This window comes from Coturnix japonica, chromosome 1 (genome assembly GCF_054131305.1).
Source record: "Coturnix japonica strain WE chromosome 1, WE-NBRP24, whole genome shotgun sequence".
NCBI lineage: Eukaryota > Metazoa > Chordata > Aves > Galliformes > Phasianidae > Coturnix > Coturnix japonica.
The window spans coordinates 166,184,533-166,198,502 of record NC_140663.1 but is presented as its reverse complement, the minus strand read 5'-3'; the positions used below and the strand labels follow the sequence as shown (position 1 = coordinate 166,198,502).

At 39.3% G+C, this 13,970-nt stretch overlaps 1 protein-coding gene across 7 annotated transcripts in view; it reads left to right on the top strand.

The window, feature by feature from the left end:
- Positions 1-13,970, top strand: part of YAP1 (Yes1 associated transcriptional regulator) — an 81,878-nt gene that overhangs the window by 45,275 nt on the left and 22,633 nt on the right. For 4 of the 7 annotated variants that reach the window (XM_015852261.3, XM_015852259.3, XM_015852260.3 and 1 more), the window contains exon 4: positions 5,857-5,970. The exons of the other annotated variants lie outside the window; for them this stretch is intronic. In XM_015852261.3, the coding sequence (XP_015707747.1) occupies positions 5,857-5,970 (114 nt within the window). The remainder of the gene's footprint in view (positions 1-5,856; positions 5,971-13,970) is intronic. 7 annotated transcript variants of the gene reach the window in all.

Below are 13,970 nucleotides of genomic sequence, written 5' to 3'. Positions count from 1 at the left end.
ACTTGGTTTTGTCACTTCATACTACTGAGTTTATGGTGGTTTGTGTTTGCTTGATGGTCTCACAAAGGATGAGGAAAAAATGGAAAAATCAAGTAACTACCCACTCAGCTCAGTGGAATTTAAATCTGACAGCATCTTATGGACTTAAGGCTGCTTAATGTTCTCATTTGGCAGTTAGGCCTCCAGACGTGGGAAATAAGGTTGAGACCTTCAAGTCAGAACCTTCCTGTTCAGAAGCACTGCTGGCAGTGAAATGTGCCCTGGTGCTGAGAGAGCCTTTCATGAGAGAGATTGGGAAAAGCAAGTGCAAGTACTGGGGCAGCTGGAGGTCACTGACTTACAGAAAAATACGTCCACATGAGAATGTTTTTCTTTCTGTGAATCCTTGTATGGTGCTTAATAATTGCAGCCCTTCATCAGAAGCTACAGACCAAGCTTTAGCGTGTTTCATTGCATAATGTTGTAGCAGCCTGCAAGTAAAGTTGCTGTGGTGAAATCTGAAGTGAGGGGGTCTAGGAATTGCCGTAAGAGTCACTGGAAGGTTATATTAGCTAAAATTAAGAACAGGAAAACAAACTGAAGAGGGAGGGATAGAACAGAATATGGAGAAATGTTGTGTGCATACTGAAGGTAACCCTGTTGTGTTTTCTGGGTGAGTAGGATAAGTGGAGCTCAGGGGAAGAAGGAGTGAAAACAGATCTGTGGTAAGGATGAAGGCGGGTCAGCAGAGTGCTCGAAATCTTAACTGGCATAGGGAGGGTGTAGGTCAGCATGTCAGCATAAGGCGGAGATTTTTAGGGTTTGTTCCACTTTGTGGATGGACTGTTTGATGTGTGCTAGTAAGCGAACGTCCTCTACCAGAAAGGCATCAGTGTGTGAACAGGAGGATGTTCTTGTTTTAGGTTCTCTGGTGTGTTTTTGTCTCAGTTCTACTGAACCTGGCTTGTTCAACTAAACTGTGTCATCTACTAAAATGTTTTGTGACGTGTGTGTATGCAGAAGCCTAGTGATTTTTAGGTGGTATTTGTTGTTTAATCTTCTGCTAAATATGGTTGCATTTTGGTAGTAATAATGGAAATAAGATAAGCTTGTTTCTTCTAACAGTGTGGTGTATATAGAAATAGGTTTAGAAGGTTCTCTTTCTAGTGTTGTTGTGTTGTTGTTGTTTGGTTTTTTTTTTTAGTTTTTTTTTTTTTTTAACCGTTTTACCTTAAAGATTCTGCAGGAAAAGTGATATTTGTTCTGTCTTAGTTTATTTTTATTTAATGCTAAGAAAATATGTACGGTTCCAACTGAAGTTATGCATCTGAGAACAAACAATGCTTGTTTCTTATAATTATAGTTGATATCAATTGAATAAAAGAAAGTGCATGTATGCACTTCCCTTCTTCGGTTACTTTTATCTTCTGAGTCATGCTTAACAGTGCTGCTTACTGGCTCTTCTTATAGATTCTTGCTCCTTTCATTTGTGGGCTTCCATTCTGCGTAACCAGTCCTACTACAGATTCTGCTTTGTGTATATTCAGCACTGCATATGGTGTGTTGTGAAATTCAAGTCTCAAAGTGTCTGCATGACATGAATGTTTCATGTCTTCCTTACCAGTTTTAATAGTAGCTTTTTGTAAGCTGTACTGAGTTGACAGAATAAAGTTGGACTCCTGGTAAATTCTAGACTTTTTGATATCATTTTAAGAAGGTTAATAATAGCAGTGGTGCCATGATTTCACAGAGGAAGATTAAGAAGGTTCTTAAGGGCCAGTGTTTGTATATGGTGATTCTTGCTGTTGGTGTTTCAGTTTTTTTATCATCTGTGAATTGTTTTTAGTAGTTAGAGATGCTGTTTAATATGCATTAATCTTCTGATTAAAATGCAGTTTTATTTACATTTTTTGACACCTGCACATCAGAGACTGTAAGGACTTTTGAGATTTATTTGGGATATCAACAAAGGTTGAATTTATATTATGTTTTTGCTTTAGTTATACTTTCTGTTGGCTTTTATCTGCCAGCAGTGAGCTTTGCATTTCTATGGCAATGATGGTATAGTGAGAAAGTGGAATCAAAAACGGAGACAAGAGCTGAACCGAGACATGCACAAAGACTTTTAAAATTACATCTATTTATGTTAAGTTACAGCAATATATAAATATTTAGTTAAAGAGGAATGCCTTATCAGTGGTTTTCTAAGGATGGCTTACATTTGGAAGTTGGAATCTAATTTATGGATAACCACGTCTTTTAAAATACACCAGTAAATGGTGAGTTGAAGGCTTGTCTCTCCCTTTGCAAATAGCGCAATAGAACTGAATGCAAGTTTGTGGCTATATTCAGTTGACCAAGGAGGCATCAAACAGAACAGGAAGGATACCGTGCCACAAGGATTTCATAGAATGGTTTGGGTTGGAAGGGACCTTTAAGGTCATCTTGTTCCAACTTCCCTGATATAGGCAGGGACTTCTCCTACTAGACCAGGTTGGCCACAGCCCCATCAAGCCTTGTCTTGAGTGCTTCCAGGGAGGGAAGATCCATAACCTCTCTGGGCAACCTGTTCCAGTGTCTTGCCACCCTCACAGTAAAGAACTTATTCCTAATATCTAGTCCAAATCTACTCTCTTCCATTTTAAAGCCATTTCCACTTGCCCCTCCCCTTCCCCCCCAACCCTGATGTCCCCTCAGAGCCTTCTCTTCTCTAAGCTGAAGAGCCAGCCTGTACCCGTATAGAGTGCCAAATGTTTATGAAGGTTTAACAAAAGACTGGAGAAATACTTGCAAGAGAGACCCTTTGACATCTAATAAGTAGGTAAAATCTTCAAGACTAGGTTGGATGAGGCCCTGGGCAAGCTGGTCTAGTACCAGATCTGGAGGTTGGTGGCCCTGCCTGTGGCAGTGGGGTTGGTACTTGATGATCCTTGGAGTCCCTTCCAATTGAAGCCATTCTATGACTCTGCCTCAGGAACTCACCTGAGATACCTGGAGGCCAAGCGAGTTATAGCCACTATACTTTTTGGATCTATGTGTGCATTTAGTGTTCTATTGAAATTGTAGAGTCTGACACAGCCAAACAGCTTTCATTCACTGAACAGCATTAGATGTCTATCCACTCAGTCCAGGTACCTGTGCTAAAAAGACTTCTGGTTACACCCAGCATGGTTGTTGTTGTCTAATATGGACTGGAGCAATGCTGGGAATTCTGTTCCTGTTGAGCCTTTTGAGAAAACATGGAGATGCAGGAATTTTCCCAGATGCTCTGTGTGAATGTCTGCTACTCTTCATCATGGCTTTCTGATTTTCCTCTGTTACTTGCCTGTGATGCTAAGTTTGCCTTGACAATCTTTGGTGTCACAACTGCTCACAAAACTATACAAATTACAGAAGTTGGTACTAATCAGTTTTCAAGCTACTGTTACAACATGTGGGGTCAACAGCAGAAAAATAGGAGCATTTTACTGGCTAGGGAATAAAGCAGCGTAGCGCCTAATGCCAAAAATCTCCCAGGAAAAACATTCTATTTTTGCTGCTGTTGGTGGAACTTAGCAAGGAGGAAGCGTAGCTGCTGTGGCAGCCAGGTGAGCAGGCAGACCTACAGCAGCACGAGAACCTTGCCTGCATTGGTTTCTGGGAAGCTGCTACTCATCAGATTATTGAATCTAATAAGCAGTGTTCTTCCAGCAGGTAGGTGGACTGATCAGCTCCTGGCATCCTGCTTCAAAGGCATTCTGTTCTTATTTGCTGCAAAGGAAACATGCAGGACCAGAATACGCTTTACTCAGTGTTCAGCAGGACCCACACCCCAAGGGTAGTTGTGTTTTTCTTAGAGCCAGCTGTTTTTCTGGCTTCACATTTCAAAAGAGATTTTCGTGCTGAGTTTCATCTCCTAGGGGCGTGTAGCTTTGAGGGACTGTGGGGAGAATGGTGGTGAGAAGGTCTGCCCACATGGCAAGGATGTTTGGCTTGGTGGTCAGCAAAAATGTTGGTTTTTCCATCAGGTTCTGCACTCAGATCATGTGTGGCCTGTCACTTTGTGCCTGTGCATTTTGTAAAATCACATCCGGTGGGGCAGTTGGCTGCTTCTTGAGTACCAGGGTTCTGTTACACTGTGGATGTGTTAGGGTTTATGAATATTTTCCAGAGCTGTCACTCTTGCTGTTCTGCTTACTGGCCTCTGCTAAAAGCTGAGGTACCACTGTTACTCTATGCAGTGTTTAAAGCTTGTGAGCATTAGGGGCAGGAAGGGGATATTCAACGGCTAGGGCGCTGTTTTTCTTCAAATGACAGCCTGTAGCTCTTAATGTGGAGTGCTAGAGAAAGGCATAGCGTTCTGAGCCAAAATGGAAGAGTTAGAGATAGAAATGTATTATGCAGGGGATTTCTTGGGCCAAAGACTACAGTAAGAAATTCTTGTCCTTGTTATGCCTTGGGGTATTACTGGAATGCAATGATGATTTTGCTCTTTTAATTTATTTTGTTTTAAAACATTCCTTCAGGAACATCTTTTGAGATTAACCAAACAAATCTAGTCCCTGCCCCCCAAGGCTTTAAGCAATGAAAATCTTCAGCAGTAATTTGAGTGCAGAGCAATGTGGCAAGCAAAGAGCTAATGTAATTTGAACATGGATGTAGTAGATATTCCAGGCATTTATTTTAAGTTTTGGATGTATGCACTTTGAATCTCGTGTGTGAAATTGTAAGACATAAATAAACACAAACATTATGTTGAGCAGAATGGTCTGTTGGTCTAAATCAGGCAGACAGATGGCTTTTGGTAGTGTGTTGTTACATCACACTGAGGAAAAGTGAGAAGAGAGACTGAAATATGATGGTTTCCTGGAACAGATCTTGTTCTAATTTCTGTTACATTCTTAACATTGGTTGTGAATCTTTTTGCTGTGTCATCTTAAGACTGTATTTAGATTTTTAAAAGTTCAAGATTTTCATGCATCTAATTTAGATATTTTCAAATAGTTTTCATTCTAAGCACAGTACAGATAGAGGTGCATGGTCAGATGGAGGCAGGAATGAGTGGCGTCTGAACAGCACATCAGCAAAAGATTGTTTTCTCCAAAGCTGCTTTGGTAACAGAAGGGAAACACCTCAGAAATCTGTATTCAGACATGAGCTTTGGACTTCAGTACAGCACTGTGTATTTCCCCTTACCATTTCCTAAGTGTAGGTGTCCCTGAATGTGCCTTCCTGCTCATAGAGGGACAGAATTCCTAGTCCTGGCACTTTGTCTCTTGTCTGCTTCTGATGTGCTTACCTTTCCTTTTTTGTTGCTTTTTTGTCTTCTGTTCCTCAGGTTTGTGTTCTTGCTCGCTTAAGCCTTTAATGCTTTCAGCACAATTTATGGTATGAAGTGCAATTAAGGTTCTTCACTTTTATTTATGGATTTATTTTTAATTGTTTGTGACATGTCAGAGAAATAGCGCTTCAGTCTTGCTATTGTTGTTGTCGTCTCGCTGCTGCTGCTGCTGGCCCTTAATCACTAGATAAACTTTCCCACAAGAGGTGGGATATCTCTGTGCTTATTCTTTTTTTTCTGGTGCTGGTTTCATTCTGGCAGGCTTGACTTATTGCTGGTTTTGTACTGCAAAAGGAAGTGTCAGAATCATATGAAAAGACGCAAACTACAAAAAAAAACTCCAAATCCCAAATCAAAATGATGATAGAAGTGCTTTTTGTTCTTTGATTTTTCCACCCGCCACTTCTTTGTCCTTATCCTAGAAATAGTAGACATAAACCTGAAACTCTTTTGTTTCATTTACTGTTATATATGTAAAATGTTGGAATTTTTTGTAGATCAATTTCAGCTGGAGAAAACAAAGAGTCCGCCATGAACTCCTTCCTTCTATATTGCAGGCCCACTCCCCGATGGATGGGAACAAGCTATGACCCAGGATGGAGAAATTTACTACATAAACCATAAGAACAAGACAACATCTTGGCTAGACCCAAGGCTTGACCCACGCTTTGGTAAAAGTTCATCTCACTTCAGAATTTTTGATTCGCTTCAGTTCACATAGCTTTTATTTTGCATTCATAATTTGAAAATTCTTTGTAGTGCAGTATATATATAGTACAGTATCTTACATAGTACATATTCTAATTTGAAACATGGACCTTATTTAAATCCGTATTTTAAAAGGACATATGAAGAGGAATTAGTATATATCCTGTAGAAATATATCACCAAAGGTTTTAATGTTAGATGTTGGGATTTTGCCGTATGATCCATACAGATCCTAAACTGGTGGCCTTCAGAAATGATTAATCTAAACACGTTCCTATTAGTGGGTGAACACAGTTCCAGCCAGTCTCATTCTTCCCTGAGACCTGCAAATATTTGCAACAGAAGATATTTTTTAATTCCTAAATAAATACTTTCCTTTGTGCTACCCTAACACTCCTTTATTCTACCCTAACAAGGACACTGATAAATAATAATTTATTCTACCTAAATACACATGAAACATGTACCAGCTTATAATTCCAGCTTGTCACAGTGATGATCGTGATGATACTTAGTTTTACACCATGCAGAGGGAAGTGTTCTGCTGAGTGGTTTCTGCTTTAATCCTCTTTTTGTGAGGTAACAAATATTAATTAAGCTACTGTTACTGAAAATAGAAACAGTAACTGAAATTAGGGATGGCGAGGTTTGGTTGTGAGTATTCAACAAAGCAGAACCGGTACCAACTTTCTGCAGTTTTTTTCATCTATATGAAAAGCAGAGCTGCAAGCACTTCAATAAAATATTGGCACAGATGAATAGAAATACCAACAGCATATAAACTCTAAACTGGTTTCTTAGTCCAAGTAGCTGTTCTGATGTATTTAAGATGGTGTTACAACTTCAGTTTTTGTTTAAAGTCATGACCTCTTGTGTGTGAGCTTTATTAAATGCATTAATTTCCCCGTAATTTGTTTCCCCAATAGCTGACTATTTTAATCTCTTTTGGATTTCATCTGTTTTTCCAGAGACATGGAAGAAATAGTAGGGTTAAAAAAAAAAAAAAAAAGAGGGGGGAAAAAAAAGATCATTGTGGTTTTCAAGCTTTAGTTTTGGACTCAGTGCAACTAAATGAAAACAGTGTGCAGATCACTGAGTAGGTCAGGCTGAGGGGATACAAAGCCTTTGAAGCTTTACAGGGGTTGACCTAACAACAACTGTGGGCCCCTTTTGGGAGAGGCATTAACTCCATGAATGCCACATAAACACAGAGCTGCAGAACTCAACAGTCACTTTTTCTGGTTTTTAGGTTGTTTTGTTTTGTTTTTGTCTTTGTTTTTCTGAAATGGTTGTTAGCAATTTCAGCCTTTTTGTTTTGTAGGCTTGAGCACTCACGTTTGACATCCCTTTGCTCTTAGAGTAAACACTGGATTGTCACGCTTTGTTTATAAACTGCTTTCCAGTTTGTAGACAGGTTGAACCACTGTGCAACTTGAGCCAAAGGTGGGGCTTATATTGAAGGTTGTCAACTTTGGCAGGTGTCCATTTTGGCTTTAAATGCAGTCAGAGCTGCAGACCTGTTTGCATGTCGCAAGAGGAGCGTGTGGGTAACTTGCAACTTCGCAATTACATAATATGTGAATAAGGCTGAAAAGGAAGCAGTCATTTTGAAAATCGGTGTTGCCTTTTGCATTCAAAATGGTCAGGTCAATTATATTTACTTAAGTAGTCTTGCAAGATAAGCATTTTGCTTTTCTTTGCATTACGTTGCAGTTTCAAGTGGTGAGCCGGATATACCAGCTGGTATTAAAAAGGAAGGAGGGGAAAAGACTTTAATTGACAAAAGTCATGAATGAGATGGATCTTGCTTCTCAGAACTATATTCCTGTCCTACAGATGGTGCAGTCTAAACAAGGGTAAAAGCAACCTGTTTTGTGCGTACTGAAACTCCATTAAATGTGCCGTGCAGTTAAACTGAAAGAAGTTAGAAATATCCAAAAGGCTGCAGAAGGGTTTCTTGCTGCATAGCTTCCCTTTTTGGGCCCACTGTGTATGTGTATCCCAGACAGGCTTGAGTACATGCCAAAGCTCTTTATTTTGTGGTCGGACTTTTAATCTGTTCCAGACCTTTTCAGTCAAAGAGCTCAAGTGTAACTGAAAGGGGCAGGAAAGAAAAAAAAAAACCAACCATGTGAGCTCTTCTGATCTAGAGTGACGGCAAATAGAGACAAGCTGGTAGCTGCTGTTGAGCTTGAAGGAGTTTTCCTTGAAATCTTAAGTCATACACATCGCATTGCGGTTTATGTTTTTGTCATTGGAGCCAACAAAATGGAAAATCTTATTCCTGATGTTTTCAGACTTGTGACCTTCCTAAGCTACTCCAGTAAAGAAGAAAAATCAGTTTGATGGAGCTACCTCACTGAGCCTTGCGTTTATTTCCCTCACAGAGATCCTCAACATTTAATACATGCCGTGACCCCAAATAGAACATGAGTGACTCAGGAGTTTACTTTTCAGTGCTTAATGTAGGTTGGAAATCTTCATCCCTACACCACCATATTTTTCTATCAATGTGCTTTACTGTATGGGCTACTACATTTTGCTACTGTATGGGCTTTATTTTGCTACTTATTCTTCCTGAAGGAACCCTTGGTGACTTTGTCTTCGTCATCTGAAAGGTTTTGTTCATTATCATACTTCTCATTAATTGAAAATGAGGCAATTATTTTCATTTGATAGTGCTACTTTCACTCATCTGAACAACCACTGAAAACAAAGCTGCTGAGTGATATGGGCAAACGTGTTCTTCTGTTTCAGTATTCAGAAACAGAGGGTTTGAGGAGTCTTTGTCTGTTTTCCATTTGCGTTCCTAAGTCCAGGGAGACCATCCTTATTTCTCTGTATGTTCCTCATTAGATGGCAACTTTGTATTCATCCTTATTTTCTGTAGTAGGTGTGCATATACTCCTTTTAAAAGCAGTGCTGGCATTTTTCCATTAGTGTAGCTAAAAAAAGAGGGAGGAAGGAGGATCAAGCTTAAAGAAATTGTTTTAGGCAGACACACCTACAGACTTAACTGGTAAAGAAAATTTGGATATTGCATTCATGTGTTTAAAACAGAAATAAAAGGATATCACTGATATGATTCCTGAAGCAGTCTTTTAAGACTAATGGACCAGTTTTGATCAGAATACCCTGCTATGGAGTGAGCTGGTCTAAAATCTGACTGCTCCAAGTTGGAGATGAGGACATCAAATCTGTCAGACCCAAGTCATGGATCAAAGTGGGCTTGAAGTCTTCAGCTACACCACTTCAACTACTCTGAAGTCTTGTGGCTCAGATATTGCTCTTCCGGGTGTACGCATTTGGCATCAGAATAACTTTGAGGTAGGAGAATTGACAAATTCTCATATTTAGTCCTTTCCTAGGTTTTAAAGGAGGGTCTTCTCATGCCCAGCGCAGGCAATCATAAAAAGATTAATGGGATCAAAGGAAGGGGGATGGGCAAGGGCTTCCTCAGGCCTGTGTTGGCAGCATTCTTTGTATGAGTGGAGCATCTGGTACAAACATGCTGACCAACCTTTCTCAGTGTCTTTGTAGGCCTCTTAGGAAGGGGCTTCATGTTACTACTATTAAGGTTGTTTCTTTAAGAGAACTGGCAAGTCCAATCTTGTATATTGTGCAGCTTTGCCTTTTACCAGCTTCCGTGATTGGTCATTGGTCATTCTTCTAAGATCTTAATGTTTTCCTTAGGCCTTCCAGATAATGCTGATATGTTTTCTTGGTAGTTAAAGAATGTCTCAGTATGAAGCTAAGCATTCTGAGTTGCTGGAGCTGGTGAAGTAGATGAACATCTGCTTTTCCTATAAAATTAAATTTCCTAGAACCACTTGGAAGTTTGGAATCATTCAACTTTATTGCTACAGGTTTCCAAGAATTGGCTTTAGTATCAAATCCTGTTAAAGTGGTTTTAACTGTTACTTCAGCTTGCAGATGGTAGGACTGTTTTTTGAAGCACAAGTGAAAATAATTTGCCTTTGGAGGGTACCTAGTTTGAAAAATGAGACGGTGAACTTGAAATGGAAAAATAGTGGAAACTGGCAATTGATTTGTCTGTCTCTTTTGGGTTAACACAAATCTTAATTTGAATCGTAGCACTCCATGAGGGTAGTTAGGCGAGCCTGTCTCCAGGAGTTAAGGTAAAACACAATATTTCTTCAGTTTTATTGTTGCTTTATTCTGCTCTTCAGTTTTGAGGTCTGTTGCTAGTGATCAAATTCTTGTTAGGTATCCCGGGCTCTTTCCTTTTGTTTTTTTTTATATGTCAGAGCTGCCAAATGGGTTATTATGTGACCTCACACTGAAATCCTTGCCTCAACATTTTTTATCACTCCCAGCTAAGGATCATGATAATGATTTATGGAGGTCTGTATGAGTTTTGGTTGAGGGGGAAGGGATAGCAAGATGGTGTTTAACATCATTACAGAAAGTGCCACAGGGGCTCTGTATTTAGTAGCTGATTAAACTACTCAAGTAGGAAAAGGAATAGTAATGATGATTAAGGTCAGGGCAGTATACACACTGGTATTTTCTGCTTCTTTCTTTTGTAATGTAAGAACATTATATCTTTGAAACAAAGAAGAGCTATAAAGAACTACTGACAGAAATTAAAAGAAAGTATTCCATAATGATATTTTCTTTCCCCTTACTTGTCTAAACACATTGTTTAGTACCTGTTTCTTCTTATTGGTTTGTCTTGCCAAGGCTAACAACTCCAGCTGCCGTACTTCTTGTGGCCATTGGTCAGAAAGAAGCCCAGGCCTTTTGTCCAGTTACAGAGGCATGTCAGATTTTGAGCTTGAGATCCACCTTTATTATTGTACAAAAGCAGAACATGAACACAGTTGGTTTTGATCAGCAAATTCAATGACATATCCTCTTTACGTGCCCTGTCACTAACACAGAATGGATGTTACTCATCTGAAAGGGCTGTTTTTTTCTACTTCTGTTTTCCAGTAGAACCATTTAAGGACATCACTTAGGATGGGGAAAGACTTACTTGTTTTGGGAATGTGTACGTTCTGAGCAATATCAGTTTTCATTGAATTAGTATCTGCTGTCAAAGTAACCTCATGTGAATCTGCAAAGAGAGATGAAATTTCACTGGTAAGCAGCCCTTTGTTTTGAAGACACTGCCCATCTACAACGGTAATGATCATCACTGGTTGTTAGTTGTTTATCAGAGAATGAATTCTTGTTTTATTCAAACGCAGTATGTATGTATTTAGATATCTTCAATGAATACAGTTCACTGAAGATATAATTAAATATACTCTCAAATATTGTGTGAACTGTCTGATGTAGAATACCTCACATACCAACAAAATTGAAAACAAAAACGCTTTCGTTGAGGATTTCTCAGGGCAATAAGTTTACATAAGTTTATACTTGCTTTTTTTGTCAGAATTATTCAAGTATGTTTGAGAACAGAGATATGTTGGTAATGATATCTTTATACGAGTATAAATAAAGTGAACCTCCACTGTTGTAACTAGAACAGCTAGGGGAGTAAAAGAAAACTGTACTCTTAACAAGGTCTTTTCTCCTACTGTATTCTCTTGAGCACTGCTGTTTGCATCTCTCTGTTAATGAACACACAGTGTTAGAAATGGAAGATGTATCACTTTGAACAGATCACTCATTATCTGTGATCTAAGTGCATATAAACACAATAATTATATACTCTATATCTAATCATATATAATCTAAAATTCAAAGAAGTGTCAGCTTTCTTCTTTCCCTCTTTGAATTCAGTCATGTTGAAACACGATTTCAGTTTCTTTTTTAGAGAAAACAGTTTAATGGTGGAGATTTAGGGGAAAAAAAAAAAAGTGTAGATGGTTTTACACACTTTACACAGGGTATGTGCACTTCTAACAGTGAACAGATGATTTGAAGGAAATCTGCATTTAAAAAATAGTCAGAGTTTTGCAAGAAGTTATACAGAATCTTGTCTTTTGTTTTACTTAACCCAGCAAGTATTAATTGGTAAGTGAGCAGTGAAACTGTTCACCACTAATGCCTGCACGTGTATTCTTTGCTGACTAAACTTTGGTCTAAAATGCAGAGCATCTTTGATTAAATATGCCTTGCCACATCTTCACTTGAAAGAGATGAGCTTTGATCAGCTGAGAGTCCTGCATTACATGCTGTCTTCAGGATTTCATGCATACAACTTAAATGGTATTAGCTGAGATCTCTTCATAATGTGTCCTACACAGTGTGTTCCAAGCAGTTTTCCTACGGTACTAATGGTTCTGTCAGTTTCATTTTGTATGTACATTTAAAAATAAGCTCAAATATTAGGAAAATAATTTCCTCTTAAGAAATTTTAATTTCTCTTTAACGAATGGAAAACATCACATATGTAGGTACTGAGCAGAAATTTCTTATAGCTATTTATGTTACTACTGAGTCTTGTTTAGATTTGCTCGTAGGGCTAGAGGGTGGAACATTTCAGTTCTGAAACTGATAGGAATTGAGCGAAAGCGTGTCATAAATACTGCTGTTGGCTGCTGTGGGAAAAGAGCTCCATCCATGAACAGCAGCATTTTATTCCATTTAGTTCCTAGCGGGTTCCGAGTCAGCCTGGAGATCTTTGTGGTGCTAAGTCAACCAAGCTGGTGCACCGCTGCATTGTAGGATACAAAAAGACTTGATTTTAAGTTTTTTATCAAAAGGAAACAAATAACTGTGATTTGTACTTTTTATCAGTGGCACTGTAGTGATAGGAGGAGAAACTGAAAAGTATCGATTTGAATACAAATAATAAACTGAATAATCAGTCCACAACTTGGACTTGCTCCTGTAATAGATAACGTTTTAATCAGCTTTTGTCTTATTTTAACCAATAGTCCAACTCCGGAGTATGTGAATACCTCTTAGAATCATGGAATCATAGAATGTTCCGCATTGGAACCCACAAGGATCATCATCGAGTCCAATTCCTGGCTCCATGCAGGACCACCCAAAATCCAAACCCTGTATCTGAGTGAGAGCTTTGTCCAAACACTCCTTGAACTTATGCAGGACTGGGGCCGTGCCCGCTGCCCTGTGCAGGCTGTTCCCTGCCCACCGCAGGTTCTGGGGAGACCTCATTGTGGCCTTCCAGTGTTTGAAGGGAGTGTATAAACAGGAGGGGGAACGGTTGTTTACAAGGATGTATAATGACAGGACAAGGGGGGATGATTTTAAATTGAGACAGAGAAGGTTTAGGTTAGATATTAGGAGGAAGTTTTTCACTTAGAGGGTGGTGACGCACTAGAACGGGTTGCCCAAGGAGGCTGTGGATGCCCCATCCCTGGAGGCATTCAAGGCCAGGCTGGATGTGGCTCTGGGCAGCCTGGTCTGGTGGTTGGTGACCCTGCACATAGCGGGGGGTTGAAACCAGATAATCATTGTGCTCCTTTTCAACCCAGGCCATTCTATGATTCTACAAAGTATCTCTGAAAAGAGGACAGCTTTCATTACTTCCACGAATTGTTCTTACAAATTCTGATGGTAGGGTTTTGGTTTTTTTTGTCGCAGTTCTTTTCAGTTTGAATGGGGGATTTTTGCCTCTGTTCCAGTGGTGCAAACTCACATCCTTCTAAAACCTGGCTATAGCCAAAAGTGGTGCACCGAAAAGCTGTATAATTTCCAAGTGAATTTGAAAGGGAGAAGTGCTCTTCTCCAGCTTCCTCAGCAAAAATACTGATCATGACTTAAGGACAGTAAGTTTTACAGTTTGTCCAGACTGTGAGTTTTTTATTGTTTGCTTAAATAAATGTGAATGTCTTTACATTTAGAGATAAAAACTAGTTTTAGGTTTCAAGAGTGGAATGATAAATAGAAATGGAAAGCCATCAAATATTCAGCAGTGTCTGTTAACCATAAGGGAGCTTTGCAGCAGCCTTTGCATGCATGTATTTCTGCATGGAGGAAAGGTACTGTGTTAATACAAACTGTCAGTGCCCTGGGACGT